At 35.8% G+C, this 19736-nt stretch overlaps 1 protein-coding gene across 2 annotated transcripts; it reads right to left on the bottom strand.

Annotated features, from left to right (window-relative positions):
• Window positions 1-1667: 1667 nt before the first annotated feature.
• Window positions 1668-18761, bottom strand: LOC149803936 (uncharacterized). Of its 2 annotated transcripts, none has more exons than XM_089953747.1 (5): window positions 18639-18761; window positions 12385-12461; window positions 6372-6421; window positions 4388-4814; window positions 1668-1970 (listed from the first exon to the last, which is right to left on the bottom strand). In XM_089953747.1, the coding sequence occupies exons 1-5, from the start codon at window positions 18662-18664 to the stop codon at window positions 1915-1917; spliced, it is 636 nt and encodes a 211-aa protein (XP_089809873.1). In that variant the 5' UTR covers window positions 18665-18761; the 3' UTR covers window positions 1668-1914. The 2 variants fall into 2 exon arrangements, with proteins under 2 accessions (XP_089809873.1, XP_089809874.1); XM_089953748.1 differs by lacking the exon at window positions 1668-1970 and adding an exon at window positions 1977-4203.
• Window positions 18762-19736: the final 975 nt, after the last annotated feature.

Below are 19736 nucleotides of genomic sequence, written 5' to 3'. Positions count from 1 at the left end.
AACAGACTTCTGTCTGAAGGAAGGGGAGTACTAAACTTGGATCCCAGAGCAAAAAACCTGACCCAGTAGGGAAAAAAAAAGAACCTCCACCAAATACTGACTTGTAAAATAGTGCGATAACGCCTTAATGTACTCATAAAGTTTGGAGGGGGCATCTGTAAAGTTCTAACCAACTATATATGCTGGAACGGACCAAGAGTTGCCCACAAACAAGAACATCATTGCCATCCAGTGCACTGAACATCATTGCCATCCAGTGCACAGAACATCATTGCCATCCAGTGCACAGAACATCATTGCCATCCAGTGCACGGAACAGCTGTGCAATCCAGTGCACGAAACAGTTGCGAAAGAAAAACGCAGATATTATTGGTTCCAGCATTACTGAGAAAAGTGTAACTCATATTTTTATTTTCCCGATATATTCAAGGACTGCATCCACTTTAAACCCTATTTTATCTGTCGATTTATTTTCAGAAATACCGAGTTTAGGTGAAGTTACGTTAGGGGCAAATACAATGGCAAAATATATATTTGATGCATGCCTTTCTAATTTCTAATTTAAATCTATTTCAAGAGACCAAAACTTTTAAAGGTTAAAGGTTAAAGGTTATATTTCACGCATTTAATTAAAAGTAAATATGCGACCAATCATGAATTTGTTCTCTCTCTCTCTCTCTCACACACACACACGGTTGTGTGACGGTTCACGGAATGAACCAAACAATACTTCGAGAGAAAGCAGGACATCATCCCCGACATTTCCGAAATCAGCCGAAAATGTTGCGATTGCAGTATTTGCATGGTGTTGTCGTGATCTGAATATTTGCCAGTCCTCTCTGATATAATTCTTCCCGTTGTCTAACCGAACCACAAAACATACTCATAATAAATTAAAACGCTTGGATACACCCTTAGTAAATTAAAAACGCTTCGATTCGCTCATCAAATGCGTGAACTGGCCGAGTAATAAGTTAAACAAATCGGTATAATTACATCTGGGTGTTTTAGGCGGTGTGCATTCAGTCCTTGGGCAAAATCCGATGTATTAGGTCATAAATAGTTAATGTAGCTTGAATTATACATGTCCTGTGAGGACAATGTTAGTATGTTATACTTACATAACTTAATTGGTTCATTACTTGCAATTTCATACTCGGTACACCTTACAATACAAAAATAAGTTTCACGTGGGTGTTCATTATCGTCTTACATCCAACATATATGTACGAACGATTTTTACTCCAGATAGAGGTAAATTTGATAAACACACAAAATATATAAATTGATTGAACAATAATTCATTAATGTTCGTGTCCAAGTACGTTTTAGTCCAACTGTCATACGGGCGAAAGAAGCTATCTATATCCAGTGTGCATAAAGGTGTTGTGATGATTTCCTGTGAAAATCATTGCCTTTTTTGTACGTATGCACTGACTTTTACACTACCTGAACATGATCGTCAGCATAAAATAGAATAATACGAAGAATGCGAGAGAGAGAGAGAGAGAGAGAGACAGTGTGTGTGTGTGTGTGTGTGTGTGTGTGTGTGTGTAAACCTTTTTCAATCGCATACTACTCATGGTGGAAAGTGTGTGGGAGAGTCACATCCGTGAAATCAATTAGCAGCGTATATCTGCTTCTTTTAAGACAATTATACAGACGAGTTGTGATGCATGAATTGAAATTATTTTTGACATGTGGAAACCGCAAAATTCAGTAGCCCTGACAGAAAGTACGTTTTACAGTACTTAATTAGAGAAGCCATTTGTTTTTAAACAATTAAAAAAATAAATGTTACTTAGTATTTAAATTAGACGGGATTTTCAGTCAAAAGCTGTCAAATGCAGCTGAAATTGGCCGTTAATCTTTATTCACAGCTTTTCACTGTAAAATACTGAAACCGTTATTAGATTATAACCATCTTCTCTTATTTGTTCTGGTATTGAATTCAAAGACGTTCCCAGTAACTGAAATAAAATAAAACACAATTAAAGTAGAAAAATGCACTAAAATTTGTTCTTTTACGACCACGAATCTACAATTAACACTACCACGATAAACATAAATCTAACAGGCAATCAAATGTTATATTCATAGAGTTACTGAACGATGAAAATATATACATTCACGCTATTACGCTATACATTCACGCTATTACGCTATGCACACAAGCTAGTACGCTATACATTCACGCTGTTACGCTATCCGTTCACGCTATTACTCTACATTCACGCTATTGCGATACACATTCACGCTATTACTCTACTTATTTAAGCTATTACGCTGTATATTCACGCTATTACGCTATACTTTCACGCTCTTATGCTACACATTCACGCTATTATACATTCACGCTATTACTCTACACATCCACGCTATTACGCTACACATTCACGCTATTACTCTACACATCCACGCTATTACGCTACACATTCACGCTATTACTCTACACATCCACGCTATTACGCTACACATTCACGCTATTACGCTACACATTCACGCTATTACTCTACACATCCACGCTATTACGCTACACATTCACGCTATTACGCTACATATTCACGCTATTACTCTACACATTCACGCTATTACGCAACACATTCACGCTATTACTCTACACATCCACGCTATTACGCTACACATTCACGCTATTACGCTACATATTCACGCTATTACTCTACACATTCACGCTATTACGCTACATATTCACACTATTACTCCACACATTCACGCTATTACTCTATACATTCACGCTATTACTCTACATATTCATGCTATTACGCTATACACTCACGCTATTACGCTACACATTCACGCTATTGTAGTGTTATACGATGTGTGTTTAAAAAGTTCTGAATATTAGTACACCGCAGGCCAAAGTTCATTATTAGTGAACAAGACGTCATCGCATTCTCTTAAAGTACTCTACATGTACCCCTGCACACGTCCTTAGTCTAATTAGCGAATGTCACTTTGTATTCATTTTTTGGTATGTTTTCTATTTAATGGAAAACAGCAATTCCAAATCGTCTGCCCCTCTGCGAATCTTTGATAATTCAGCCAGAATTCATTTGGTGCTCAATCAGGACTCTACAGACGATGTGGCAATGTTTGAATGCTGTGCTCCTTCAGGATGTCTGTCGCGAGGGGCAGATCAATACGCCATGATGTCTTCCGCGTACGGTATTATGTCTGTCGCGAGGGGCAGATCAATACGCTAGGATGTCTGTTGCAGGCCAGATCAATACGCCAGGATGTCTCTCGCGAGGGCAGATCAATACACCAGGATGTCTGTCGCGAGGGGCAGATCAATACGCCAAGATGTCTCTCGCGTAGGCTAGGATGTCTGTCGCGAGGGGCAGATCAATACGCTAGGATGTGTCACGAGGGGCAGATCAACACGCCAGGATGTCAGCCGCGTACGCTAGGATGTCTCTCGAGAGGGGCAGATCATTACGCTAGGATGTCTGTCACGAGGCCAGATCAATACGTCAGGATGTCTCTCGCGAGGGCAGACCAATACACCAGGATGTCTGTCGCGAGGGGCAGATCAATACGCTAGGATGTCTGTCGCGAGGCCAGATCAATACGCCAGGATGTCTCTCGCGAGGGCAGACCAATACACCAGGATGTCTGTCGCGAGGGCAGATCAAACGCTAGGATGTCTGTCGCGAGACCAGATCAATACGCTAGGATGTCTGTCGCGAGGGCAGATCACTACGCCAGGATGTATGTCGCAAGGGCAGATCAATACGCCAGTGCTTTCTTATGGAGTTGACGGATCTATTCGGTACTGGTACGCGGTCGTCTGGTTCGGTCGTGTTCACAATTGTTGGCGGCATACAAATCTTTGACACTAGCTGAATCAGGCATAGGTCTGGACGACAAGGCCTTCAGCACAATGCCCATAAAACTCTCTTGACAGTACAATGACGTCATGCGGTGTCAGCTCGTTTCCTCCGATGCAAACTTCATTATTTTATCCCAGGTTAAGTTATTAAAAAAAAGTGAACCTGTGTTTCATCACCTGTGAATATCTCTATCAAACGTCTGTGGTCACTCCTTCATATCTGGCGAATTGTTCTTGGAAGTTTTCAAATCGTTTTTTTTTTAATCAGCCATCATCAAATGCACAGTACCAGAATTGTTCTCTTTCTCCTTTTCATTGGCATTTACCTATGCTACGTCACAATCATATATCTGCAGGTTGAAAGAAACAAAGAATTATAACAAAATATTGTTTTTTTCAAATACCCCTCACAATGTCACATCATTACGCAACATAAAACTTTTTATTTTTTCTGTTTTGTTTGCTTGCTTGCTTCCATATGTGTATATGAAGGGAAACGTATCAAGAGAGAGAGAGAGAGAGAGAGAGAATTACCTGGGTCTATTGCACGGTCCTGAAACTCTCTGTTGATGATGCCATAGTTTCGGTCTTCTGGTGTGAACCCACCATCTTGACCCTGGGTTTCCTCGGCCGTGGAAGGACTATTTTGTGGGCGGGACCGTGACTCCCCGGAAATGTGGGAACTGCGAGGGGTGATGTTGTGTTGCAGGAGATTGTGCGACTGGGCCATGGGGATCGACCGATGATCCCTAGCGTAGCTGTCCCAGCAAGAGGGTTTTGATGAACCGGTGGGCTCTGGGAGTGCAACTTGTACCGATTTGAGTTGACCCTGAGGTCGGGGTTCATCACGAGCATCAGGTGGTGGTTTACTCTCCACATCCGACTGTAACTTTTCACCCTCTTTAGTATCTGGTTTCTCCAACGAATTCATTCCAATCATCATCTGAGGTCTCACTGATAGCTGCAAAAATCAATCGCCATTAATTTCTTTATCTTGTAGTAAAGGGATGTAATATTATAGTGTACCTTGTACGACAATTTGAAAACTCTTCTTCTGTCTTCTGATATTTCCTCATATCACTGGACAGATGGTACAGCGTTATATCAACAGAAATGTTATTGGCTGTTTGTTTCTTGTTTTAACGGCACTTTGAACAGGGCATATCATGCCAAAGAAATGGAAGCTATGTGCCTCTCCCAAGCAAGCACCGAGGCGGCCGACCTGGTATAGTATCGAACTTGCAAACGTTGGATTCAGATTTCAATGCTCAGCCAAGGGAACTAATGTATCTCCCTTATATCTTCAATAATCTGACAGCATTACCTTTGAACTCTGCACTGGAAACCACTTAGAAAATTTGATGGAATATTTTGTACATTTTAACAATGACAATCTTTACTAGAGTAACAATCTGCTCATATGCTGTAATATAAAAATTACGTATTCTACTTGCATCCACTTTTTATAACCGTTATATGTATTTAATTTCGCACTGTGTGCTTCATCTTTGACAGTGATTGAGGCTAAAGTTTTGGCCTACCAGACTTTTGTCATTTTTTAAAAAAAAGAAGTTTAATTGGATTTAAGATTAAGACCTGGTCTCTTTCTGTGAAATTCCACTGTCTACCTGATTTATTTCAAAAAGCTTTACTTTAATTTGTGTTCAAGACCCGACACTGTTTGTGAACTTAGGTTTCGGAAGCGACCATGTTTATGAATTGGATGGAATTTTCCACTGCAAATTACCCACATCAATGCATTTTGTTGTGCCATAGGTCAGGTGACACTCTGTATATAAAACAGACAAGGTACACAATTATTCATCTCTGTTTGAATATCAACATGCGGAATCACTTTTAGCCGTGTTCAGATATAGTTTGACAGGAATCATTCGGTGGAATTACAAAGTGCTCATTGAATTTTTGAACTAAAACTCTACTTTGGGATTACTGAGGACTCATTCAAAAACATACTGGATTATATCAGCATGGTACATTGAGGCTACTGGTACATGAACTCATTCAAAAACATACTGGATTATATCAGCATGGTACATTGAGACTACTGGTAGATGAACTCATTCAGAAACATACTGGATTATATCAGCACGGTACATTGAGGCTACTGGTATATGAACTCATCAAAGACTACTGGTATATCAGCACTATTCAAGACTATTAGGATTCATTCGGAACATCCTATACTTCTGGACTTGTGATAGAACATTTAGGATTATTTGGGATTTAATTCAAAGTACTGCGCCTTTTGAAATTCTACTATGTATTCCAAAAAAATAAATTATTTATTGATTTTACTAATCTTGGTTTTGCTTCTCTGTGTCATAGTTTAAGACCGCAGAGTCACAACACACCAAAGAAAAGAAAAAACTGACTCGTGTCTTATCGGTAAAAAATGTATTACCATCCTAAATCCAACTTTAATTAGGCTAATTATCAACATAATATTATTTATATTGACTATATATGTAAAATATACACGTCTAGAGATATTACTTACAAATCCAGACACCGGCAAAACCTCTGCCACAGAAATCGGGACTTTCGTATCTATAAGGAAGATGATGATAATGATAACTAACTTTATTTTGGTAAAGTCTCAAATACAGCAAGCATGGTTACTAATGAAATTTAGACTTTAATTTGGTGATGTTGTGAGCATGAATAGTCGATTGGATGGGGAAATGATTAGTGTACATATTGAGAATGCTAGAAAATAGTGTAAATAGACACTACACTCAAAATTTTTAACAATCAGAGTTAAACCAAACATCGTATGGCTTTGCAATCAGCGGAATGCATCATATATCAAGTATACAAAGATTAAATATATTATGTTTACAGTGTTATGAAAATGAACCTGTTTGGTATAGGTATATTGTGTTGAATTACAAATCAAAAGGTCTGTGGTTCGGATCTTGTTAGGGAGGATGTTTTTTCTCTTTCTGTTTATCACACCAGCTCGCCTTAGTCTATACGTCTTCAAGTATGACGGTATAATTTTTATGAATGGATCAAATGAAGGGGAGTATGACATCAAATCGGTACTAAGGGTATGAGTTGATATTACTTTAGATTAATGGGCATGTTAAACAGCAGTGCACCTTAAATCAATGGAGATGGTTTCACTATGCCCTCAGTTTACGCTGCATTCGAAGCTTCCAGCCTTTGACAACATAAGGGATCAATGGGGCGGGGGTAAATCCTAATTTTAAGTAAGAAAATATCCCCATTTATCGTACAAAAGTGACGAATCCTGTCTCTGGTGGGAGTACGTGCACCTAAAACATTAGAGATGGCTGTCCATAGGGACTGACAGATCAAGGAAAACAGATGGGCGTCTGCTAAAATTACACTAAAATAAATTTCTTATCACAAATATAACAAGAGTCCTTCGAAGTCACTGACGCTCTACTGGGTGAGAAGAATTTCCACAATTAAAGGTAAGACCATTTCTTCCTTATTTTCAAATTACAGTTGTGGTATAGATATTGGATGTCAGCTTATTTCCATTTTAATTAAGACGAAATCAGACTCCATCAGAAGTCTTTTGCTATAAACCCATCTCATAATGATGATGAAGGGATGAGCAACATTTCTAAGACAGTCGTCGTGGTAGCTATGTCAGATGTACGCCTGGCACCATTTTTGTTTGGAGCCAGGTAATTGTCATGAGAAATCTACTGGTGGAACCACATATTGATATTAGCCATCTATATGGAAAGGTGATGTTGCTGCTGCTGTATTTTTTTTTAAAGGTTTAACGCCATTTCTTATCACAAGATGGGCCATACATGGCGGCCATTAATATATGTCGAGAAAGAACCTGGGGAAACCCAGGTAAGAACCACCGACGCACTGGAAGCTACTGACAGCTTTCTCACATACGTACACTGGCCGATTACGAGACTCGAACCCATGCAGAGAGCTGTGAGATGACAGTGATCGGTAAAGGCGAGCGCTTTATACCACTAGGCCACCTGTGGCCCTATGGAAATGGTTAGAGATAACGCTATATTAAAGGGTTAGAGATAACGCTATATTAAAGGGTTAGAGATAATGCTATATTAAAGGGTTAGAGATAATGCTATATTAAAGGGTTAGAGATAACGCTATATTAAAGGGTTAGAAATAATGCTATATTAAAAATATGAATCTACAGTCAGGCGAGTAGCAATAGCAAGATTTTCGAGATGGCTAATATACTGGCCCAAGTGGACTTCAGATTAGCACCATTTGCATTTTTCTGGGAAAAATCCACTCGTCTAAATAACTTTCTGTTCAAGCAGAGTTGTGAAATAAAACACTTTTAAGATGACTGACATCGTAACCATATTGGATGTCAGATCGGCACCATTTATAACAGCTAGACATAACATGTCTAGTGGTTAGAGAATCCGCATAGGATGCGAGAGGTCGCAGATTCGAATCACGGCCGAGTCATATCAAAGACTTATAATAATGGTACAAACAGCTGCCTCACTAGGCGCTCATCATTAATAGGTTAGTGTTGGGACTGGTCAGCCATATTGGCATTCAGATTGGCACCAAACATCACAAGAAGTCTTTTAGTTAAACTCCAATGCCGATATGACCATCCAATAAAGAGTAGCGATAACATGATTCTAAAAATGGCCACTGTATAAACAGATCGAAGGACAACGGACAACAAACCAGTACAGCTATAAATTATTCAAATATACTAGAGATAAAATAAATTTAATGAACACTTAATACTTGGAATGCCAATATTAAAAAAAATATGATAAGAAATTACACTCCCATTTAGCATGCCTTCAAACTAGAAAAGACTTAAGATATTGTTTTAAGTACAAAGCCATTTCTCAGCGCAAGATAGGCTATACATGGTGGCCAGTAAAACTGGTGGAAGAAGAACCCGGGAAAACCACGGTAAGACCCACCGACCCACGGGAAGCTAATGACAGCTTTCTCACATCCCATAATGGCGAGCCTGAGACTCGACCTCACGCAGTCAGAGACGATGGCAGTCTTAGGTAAAGGCGAGCACTTTATACTACAAGGCCACCCAGGCCCTGACTTGAGATGTATGAATAGACAAAAATCTAACAGAATCTTAGAGATGTACGAATAGACAAATAGACAAAAATCTAACAGAATCTTAGAGATGTATGAATAGACAAAAATCTAAAAGAATCTTAGAGATGTATGAATAGACAAAAATCTAACAGAATCTTAGAGATCTATGAATAGACAAAAATCAAACAAAATCTTGGAGATTCGTCTAAAAATAAATATTAGTGAGTACAGAGTGTACAGCGACGACACTTAACATCTATACATTCTCAACTAAAACAGATTTATATATGAAGATCAACAGCAGAAAAATTCGACAGCATGTCGATTTACCTGAATGGATTATGGAAAAAAGCTTGAATCAACGTGAAAAACAACGATGGTAGATACGTCTTTCATATCGTGGAATCTGTAAACACACCAACTGATGATGTAAACGGACAATCAATATACAATGCTGTCATTGGTTTCATTTATCTGAAGATTTGAAAATGAATGACATACATCCGTAAATGTGTAAGAAATATTGGAAGATGCAGACTTCAGTGCAATATGCATCAGATGTACAAATTAGAGAGACTGCATTAAATTGGTTAAACTAGCTGAAATAGACACACAAAACATACTGACCCTGTTTTAGTGTGGTGATCCTAATGGCTATGCAGATGGAATAAATCACAATGTTGGAATAAAATACTTTAAGACTGGTAAAATCAGAGATAAACTGCTATCACAGACTGAAATAATGAAATATATCTGTGAAAATGCTTGAAATGGTATTGTCTAGTCTGGCAAAATTCATTTTCCCTATTGTAATAGCTGCTATGTATAGTGTACTTTAGACTAATTCAGGCTGATTTTTTTGCCATAAGGGAGCAGTCATTTTAGTTAGCAGTGTGCTTAAATCATGTAAAATTTCCAAAAGTACAATATCCAAAAAAATATCTTCCATATTACATTAATGTAGCATAGAGGTATGCCAACATTCTCTCCACTGTGCATGTTTTAAATGCCAACTACTTCACCTTACAAACGTCACTATCTCAAAAGTACGTATTAACTGGTGAGCGCCCCCATAAGAAAATTACCATAAAGCTATAACACAATGCAGTGAAATCCACTGATACAAAAAAATTATCAGAAAGCTATAACACAATGCAGTGAAATCCATAGATACAAGAAAATTATCAGAAAGCTATAACACAATGCAGTGAAATCCATAGAAATAGGCCTGAAGGCTCATGAGTAATAATTTTTAAAAAAGAAAAATATCAACATGAATTACTAGTTCTGTGGAGTATTTACTACGATTTTGCATATATTTATTACAACATAGGCTTAAAATCAACTACATATCCTGTAAAATAAAAACAGCCAAACAAATTTCCCTTAGGTTCTGCCTCTACCTTAAACTAATCCACACAAAACCAATAACTACTGAGGAACTGATTGCACTTAAGTGCTTTACAATACATTGAGTAAAATTGCAAAACTTGTGTATAGAGAATTCATACCAAAAAATGCAAACTCTCTCACATTCCTAATCATTTTCACTCCAACATATATACATTACAGGCATAAAAAAGGGAATAATTAGATACAAAGTCAGCAATTATGATCACTTAGCAAACAAATATAGACAACAGGCCTATAATAAATACAATCTGAATCACAAATATCCAGAATACGTTCATTCATTTAATAACTTATTCAGTTATGACAGTCATATGTTCATCAAGACACTGGTAAACAATGATCTGGACATACAGAATGTCAACAAGAATATACATCATTTAGCAATGATTACATAGTTGGTAAGTTTATGACAGAAGAAGTGACAATTAACAGAACAGTGTTTTTTCTTCTTAAATACTTAAATACTTCCACTGTCATCCCCTCTAACATTATGTTAATCAGCCCTTGCAATGTGTTAGCTTTCATGTGATTTCTTGAGGGAATATGGAAGTTGTTTTGGCATTTAAAGTTGCACTCATAATCTGCTAACTGCAAAGCATCGTTTCTAAAGGCTTGATGATGATTCATGCACTTAATATAGCATTTAAAGTTGAGGTTCTAAAGTTCTGACATCCGGTCGTCATGGAGTTATTTTTCTTGGAACTTCTGCATAAGTTGCAATACATTTTATTTTCATCTGAATCATATTCTAGCCAGACATACCAAAGTTTCTAGCCAGACATACCAAAGTTTCTAGCCAGACATACTACAGTTTCTAGCCAGACATACTAAAGTTTCTAGCCAGACATACTAAAGTTTCTAGCCACATATACTTAAGTTTCTAGCCAGACATACTAAAGTTTCTAGCCAGACATACTCAAGTTTCTGGCCTTCCTGGAACATGTTCATGAATTTGTTTCTTCTATTGTTCAGCATTTTGTTATCCAAATCTTCTTTGGAATTTTCAGTTTTGGTTAGTCTTTTATTTTGGCTTTTGTAGGTTTCTTTGCATTTCTCAGTTCAGTCAAGGTCTCTGTGGTCATTCTGAATACAATCACAATCTAAGCATGATACTGGTAAAAATAGATCTTGTTACTTGCCATTTCATAAAATTCCTTTTAAAAATGCCTTTTAATAATGCCATTTCATATATGCCTCTTAATAATGCCATTTCATAATGCCATTTAATAATGCCATTTCATATATGCCTTTTAATAATGCCATTTCATATATGCCTTTTAATAATGCCATTTCATATATGCCTTTAAATAAAAGTTTGCAAATCACACTATATCAAGGTTGCATCATGTGTCTGGAAGCATGTGACTACATAAATGGCATCGCATCATGTGACTGGAAGCACGTGACTACATAAATGGCAGAGACGTCAGATTTTCTTTGACAACAAATATAAATTAAACAGAGGTGTAACTTACATCAATATGTTCTTTTAATATTTTTATTGAGGATACTACTGTTCTAAGCCTAGGCTGGTTCCTTGCCTCTAGAAAAATATACTGGCATACCAAACAAATAGACATAGTACCGGTCTAATTCTAACCTGGAAATATTATGGGATATAATGAGTAACATGTTTATTTCTGGACAATCCTCAAAACTTTCGGTTCAGGTGAATGGAGCATAGGTGCAATCAGAAAAGATCACCAGATGGAATTTATTCATTTTCACTAAAGAATCATTTAGAAAATTAGGATATTTAATGATTGACTGGTGCAACATTATCAAATTAAAGATAAAATATAGGCCATGTTGGTTTTACCTGCGCCACTTTTGGTGCAATAAATTTCTTTTTTTGTGGGACATTGTCTCCATTTTGCATGAATCGTGTAAGAGTGTACCCTGGCTGAAACACTGCATTTACTATGCTTTGAAACTTGAACTGTTATTATATCAATTACAGTTATTTCATTTATGGAACTTTATTTTATATAAGGGTATAACAAATGACAGGTTATAAATGAGGCTAGATTTGGACAACTAACCATTCTTTTCTTTCTCCTTCACAGGTTCGCTCAATCCTGCGGCTCGTCTTATCTTTTCTTCTTTCAAGGAATCCACACTAAAATGAAATTAAAATAAACAAATACATAAATATTTTTGCTACGTCACATGACCCCCCCATAAAAAAACCTGCATTTTGGTATATATATATATATATATATATATATATATATATATATATATATATATATATACGTTTAAACTATGTATACAAGCCACTGAAATCATGATTTTTTATAATAAACATTTCACTAAAGATTGTCACACAAGTAAACAACTATTTCCTTTGATTTTATATCTTGTCTTTTTCTTTGAATTACTGCCAGTTTTTGCCCATAATGTGAATTTTAATGCTTACATTTTAATATTGTAAGAAACTATTAAAATCACAATTTAAAGTATTTAGCTAAATCTCCTTAATTTATTAATGTTTGAAAATATTTTATAAACCCTCAAAATCTTTTGACAGCTACTGTCTTTGCAAGCATATCAAAAAATTTCTATATTCCAAATATTTTTTGATGGTTTGTGCCCCTGAAATAAAGGTCATGTGACATAAGATTGGAGTGTGAATTTTAGGCCAAGATGTTGTCTATCAAAACATCCTAAACCCTCCTGAACCCTTGAAATACCCCAAACTCTCTTGTCACAAAACATATATGGCTATATAAACATATAAAAAAATACTACATTTTATTTATACAATTTACTGGAATTAATTGCTAAACCGATACTGTAATTTACATCTCCATCACAAATACAGTAGTCATTCCATTGCTGCGTTCTTATCTTCCATTTATACATCCAGAATGCTACCTGTTTTGCAGACAGACCAACAGACAGACAGACAGACAGACAGACAGATAGATAGATAGATAGATAATTTGCACAAGAATTGACAAATAATAAAAGTAAATACACAAAAAATATAACCAACGAACATAACTGAAATGAAGCTGAAAATCATATGAAAACTAAGGAATTGTTAGACATACGTCGCTAAAATGTGCCTAATTCAATCAATGGCGGTAAAGATTACGATTAAAGAAATTCAACAACACTGGTTATTATCAGTCAAGTTATCTGCTAGTCATTTTTAAGGCATCAATAGCCTGAGATATCAGTTTGCATACATAACTGATTAATCCTATAATGTTAATATGATGTTTGTTTAACAAGAAATCTTTGGCCACATCATTAATTAGTCGACAACTTCCCAAATGTATTTGCTCACTCAAAGCATTATATCCATTTATTGTTTGTTTAAACTGCCTGTTTGATCATTGTAATATACACCTATGTTATTACTGATGTGCCTTGAGAAATTAAACATCTGTATTATTTTGTAGCTCTTTAATGTTTTCAATAATCAGGTTTTTTTTCATGAGCAGTAGATAAACTTATGTAATTCAATTTTATTAGGATGTTAACAGTGTCGAATTGTTATGTCAGGATGTATTGGTAGGATTTTCCTAGATTGCGCCGTTGGCCTAGTGGTTAGAGCATCTGTCTGGATTCCTTACATATTCCATATTGGGGGCCCCGAGTGGCCAAGTGGTCTAAAGCACTCTCTGTTACAGATCACTACCATCTCACCTCTGTCTATGTGGGTTCAATTCTCGGATTCTGCTAATGCAGGTATGTGAGAAAGCTTGCCAGTAGCTTCTCGTGGGTCGGTGGTTCTTTCCGGGGTTTTCCCAGGTTCTTCCTCCACCATTAATACTGGCTGCCATGTATTGCCTATCGTCTGATGAAAAATGGCATAAAACCCTACAACAACAACAACATACTCCATATGGAAAATCTCATGGAATATGCAAATTAGCCCATAAGATCTGTAGGTTGTCCAAATTAAAATTAAAATTCCATATGGAATTTATGAATAATCCATATGGAATTTGGCAATACTCCATATGGAATTTGTGAATAGTCCATATGGAATTGGAAAATATACCATAAGCAATTTGTAAAACCATCTAAATGGTCCATATGGAATTTGTAAATAGTTCATATGGAATCTGGTAACAGTCCCTCCCATACAAAATTTTCCAGGTATACTTAAGGCAGATTTCAAATGGGCTTTTTAAGTGCTTTCTGCCTAAACCATATAAAATCTGCTTCAGATTTCTATTAAATTGCCTAATGATTCTTATACATTATTGGGAATCAATGATAACTATTCACAATAATTTTTAAAATGGATCATAAATTTTATTTTGACAGACATTATCAAATAAGATTTAGGTTTTTCTTGTCCTCATTTTCTTTCTAATGGATCATTGCCATCTCACCTCTGTCTGTGTGGGTTCGAGTCTAGGATTCGGCCAAAGTGGTTATGTGAGAAAGCTTGCCAGTAGCTTCGCGTGGGTCAGTGGTTCTTCCCGGGGTTTTTCCGGGTTCTTCCTCCACCATTAATACTGGCCGCCCTGCATAGCCTATCGTGTGCTGAAAAATGGCGTTAGTTAAACCCCACAACAACAGCAACTTTATTGCATACAAAACCTAATCCATGATGGCATCACTTAAGTCTTTTTCATTTCACTGAAAAGTTTGGTGAGATTTCACAAATATTTTGAACAAAACTTTCATTGAAATTGTGGTGAGATTTCACTAAACTTTCACTGAAATTGTGGTGAGATTTCACTAAAATTTTGATCGTTATATAGTATTTTTCTGAAGTTTCAGTAGTTTTTCAGAAGGTTTCAAATTAATAATGGATATGAATCAAACAGGACTTTATTAACGAAGGTGATATTTAAGTGTGCATGAAAACAATTATACAGATGTTGTAATTATATGACATCAAAGGCAAGAGATATGGGAGTTAATTATAATAATAATAATAATAATGACATTTTTTTTAGAGAAGGTAACTCAGTTAGTTACAGAACTAATCTACCTTGAGGCCTTCTATCTGTTATGTACAATATATACAGTATATACAACAAGATGTGAAGAATCTGGCTTGACACTAAATAATTAAGTGATTTTAAAAATCAAAGTATCAAGCCTGGAACATATGCACAGGCATCTGTGAACACATAAACATATATTTAAATATAAAATATTAATCTGCATTGAAAAATTCAACTGTGAAAATAATGCAAAATTACAAAAAAGCATCCATTTGAGACATTGAGTATGACAAGAAGAAATGCTAGAAGCCTGCCTTATGTCACTTGTACTGCAGATTTGATTTTTGATTAATGTACAAACTATGATGCTGTTGTGGTCTCTTGAATTAGTCCTTGTTCCATAAGCAGCCATGACAAACGTTTATCATGATATAATTACTCTTATTTTACACTGAATTCTAACACACCTAGAATATTTTGATAATATACACAATGCCTCATGATACTGAAAGATGTAGCTACTTGTGGGCGAAGAAAATTCCGTAAAGATATGACTATCTTTGATAAATATGGGTATTTGGCAACAATTCCCACCAGTGATCTATACATTGTTCCTCCTTAAATTCATTCTGGAAGTTAATCAGTTTTGAGTTATATAACTTCGAAATCATCCTGGTTCAATTCCTTGTCCTATTTAGCATGTTAGCCGCTACTGTAAAGCTCTTTATGGCACAAAAAGCAAAATGCTTGTACTGGCATTAAGTTTTCTTACAGATTGACCAATTACGTTCCCATCAATTTTGCTTTCAAGCTATTCTCATTGCCGCGCATTTTTCAAATGGTTATTCAATCGTGTATCCTGCTGAGAAATTTAAATTGCCTTGTTTAGCATGCATGCTCATTCCCATCAGTTTCCGTTATGCAACAATTCATTGGGCAAGTACAAAATTTTGACCAATCAGAAAGCTCTTTACAGCGATCATTTTTTAAATAATAAAAGGAACAATTACTTATTAGAAAGCTCATTGCAGAATGGGACCGGATAGAGTATTATTTGAAGAAATGTTTCGGAGATGATATTAAAAAAAGGTCTGTATCGAGGAAAACCAGATTCAGGTCAGGAGAAAAGTGAAATTCTGTTTTAAAACATAAAACAAGAAAACTTGTTTGAGGGCAGTTAAATCCATTTGAAGTTAAACAAAAATACAACAACAACAACAACAAATTTGAAAAAGAAATATAACAAGGAAAGATGAGGAAAGAAGTTCTTGTGCCCAAAATGAACAATGAAATTACAGCTATCAGAAACAGAAAATATAAATGCTGCTGAAAATCATTCAAATTGTACAAGAAACAAAAAATAAATTGTATTATATCTTATATATATTTTTTATTGAAATGTCAGTGATAAACTTAAAGACCTAATAATGTTTCCTACCTGAAATATTTTCAGCATGTTTTTTATGTTTTCTAATTTCATGGTGTTTATTTTTGTAATCATATCATATGTTTTTTTATCTTATAGGTGTTGTCTAATATTGTAAAGCGCTTAGAGCTTCTAAAGACTAGGTGCTATACAAAGTCCTCATTATTATTATTATATATTATTTTACAATCACAAAATATCACTATCTGTATATTTTCTGAATTTTCACCAAACTCTCAGTGAATATTCAATCACAAATTCCCACTGATATTTTCAAAAATATTGGCAGAGTCAGTGAAATTTCAATGACAAAATTTCACTGATAATTTCAGAAATTTGGGTAAAATCTCCTAAAATACCATACTTTTAGTGAAAAAGGACATTTGAGTGAATGTCAAAAATGTCCACTGATTTTGCTGAAATTTCAGTCACATTTTCACTAGAGTATGATTTTTGTAGAGCATATTTTAACAGGAAGCCAAAAAAAAATATTTTTTGGGCTTTATTATATTCAAATTAAAATTCAGATCAAGCCCAAAATACACCTTGCACCAAATTTTCTAAGTCCAAAGATTCATCTATGCTTGTACTACCAGATATTAATATTCTGATCATATTTACATTTTCTCTACTTTTTGGTCATGTCTTTGTTTGTTTTTAAACATCTATGAAAATAAAGAAAACTGACATGCGTTTTCTTCGAATTTATAGGAGTATATATTCATCCTTCCACATCAGCTACACTGACATATACATGTAATGTAACTCCCACCAATATTTCTATTTGAATCAGATAGTTTTAGTTATTAATTCTTCTGAGAGTATTTTCCATTATGCTATAATACATGAGCCTGCTTTCCATATGGAAAAAAGTACTTATAGATTAAAGTTTAAACTTTAATCCATATGAAATTTTCACTTGCTGTGAAGTACGTATGGAACTGATATAGAATAAAATGTCTGATTCCATAAGTTTTTCAGTCCATATCTCTTCCATATGGATTCCTGAAGTATTCCATACAGAATCCATGAGAAATTTCTGTACGGTCCGGTGCACCTTCTCAACTGTATGGGCTGATGCACCTTCTCAACTAACAATAATAATTAGATAAACACATATGTGGTTTTATATCCTGCATTTGGAGAAAACTTTGCAGTAGTTCCTAACTGAAAAAAAATAACAAAATAAAGGTAAAATAAAACGGTTTGCAATATGTATAATGCTACAGTACTGTTACTAAGAGATTGTTTTCACCTCACAAATGGCAGAAATTAGGTCACTAAGTGAGTGATGTCATGAAGACCAAACCTATTTAGTTCTACGTACATTTTTGTCAAGTGCTGCATATTTTTTACAGGTAAAGCACTATACCATAATTCCAGTAAATTATATACATGAAAGGTAGTATTTTTTTTAATGTCTTTATATATCTTATGTAAGAGTTATTAGAAGGTTTGAGTTGTTTTGAGATTTTGGACTTTCGATGGGTCAGGATGTAGATATCTTTCGTTTACAGTGTTTTATTATTTTAATTTCTATCTGCCTGTCTGGAATAAAACTGGGGAGTAACTATCTACCTGACGGTTGTGTATATTGTCTTTCCGACTCAGAATGACTATATACCCGACGATCGTGTGTAATAGCCAGTTTGTACAAATGAGACCACGAGTGTTGACCCGGACTACCTGACCATAGGGTATTTGGTCTTTTTCGTTAACTCTACTAGCGGCTGTGACCCTATTGACCAAGTCAGGATTTCAAAACAAGTGCACGAGGTGTTAAGAAAACATCTTGTACGAATCAAGAACGGGAATGAAGTTATAACGGTTGAGCCATATTGGTCGACAAGTTTCGACAGTTATCGAAATTAGGGAATATTCAAAACGGCGTTTGACACGCTTGATAATGTGACCAATATCTAGTTTTACTTAACCATTTGAATCTGCACGTTACCTATTCGATGTGTTGTTAGCACCCATTGCTCAATGTTTATATGTCATTGTGTTTAATTTGTGATTTTCTCTTCTTTCTTTGGCTTGCTTCCAGCCATGTTGATTTCCGTTGTCACGCGGTCTGCTTCGGTAACGTTCAAAGAGTGCGAGACTTCACTCAGCATCCAAAACTATTGCTATTAGTAACCCTTAGCAACAGCGGTAAACACGATTGTAGCCACTTAAGACAAAGTGATTTTATTTTTATCTGTGAAAAAAGAATTAAAGGTTAAAATGCGTAAAATATCAACTTGGTAATTTCTTTATACAAACCTGTGTGGACATTTATTAAATGTATTGTTACCACCGTAGCTCATGCTTGTTGGAAGAGTATATAGACTGACTCCAGTTCATTACGAATTGTACCCGACGTCCAAATAGCCTAGCTACGCCAAAGGATCCACATATCCGTATTAAGATTACATACGAGTTAAAGGTCTTTATTTTAATTTACAGAATGTCTGATTTCCACAATCTGTTCAATTTAATGAAAGTAGCTGCTGCATTGACAATCTTTGTTTTATTTCTGCCATAAGGTTCCCATCTCATGTTATCACGCTCTCCACCTAGGTGAAATTGTTGACTTTTCTACTTAATTGCCTTCTTTGTTGATCATCGAATCAGACTTGTGTTCCAGTTACCTTTTAGTCTGATGCACTGATCTTCAACACAGGTTGTTCAGCAGTATTTCCTACTTTGCAACTACTGGTACATGCAGAGCCGGTGGAAGGGTATTTGGCGCCCTAGGCGAATCTTCACATTGCGTCTCTTACCACTCTGGGATGTGTGGGTGTTCGGTTATTATAAACAGTTTATTAATATTAATACACGTTCGGATTGATAATTTATTAATTTCATTATTTAAACTACATATTTAATGATAATAAATGTTGATGTTGTTGTTGTGGGGTTTTGCAATAGCATGGCGGCTAGTATTAATGGTGGAGGAAGAACCCGGGAGAACCACCGACCCACGAGAAGCTACTGGCAAGCTTTCTCACCTACCCATACGCGCGCAATCCGAGACCCGAACCCACGCAGACAGAGGTGAGATGGCAGT

The sequence above is a fragment of the Sinohyriopsis cumingii genome, chromosome 3, assembly GCF_028554795.1.
Source record: "Sinohyriopsis cumingii isolate HCF-2022 chromosome 3, ASM2855479v2, whole genome shotgun sequence".
Lineage (NCBI taxonomy): Eukaryota > Metazoa > Mollusca > Bivalvia > Unionida > Unionidae > Sinohyriopsis > Sinohyriopsis cumingii.
The sequence above is the reverse complement of the archived record's forward strand: the minus strand, read 5'-3'. Positions and strand labels throughout refer to the sequence as shown.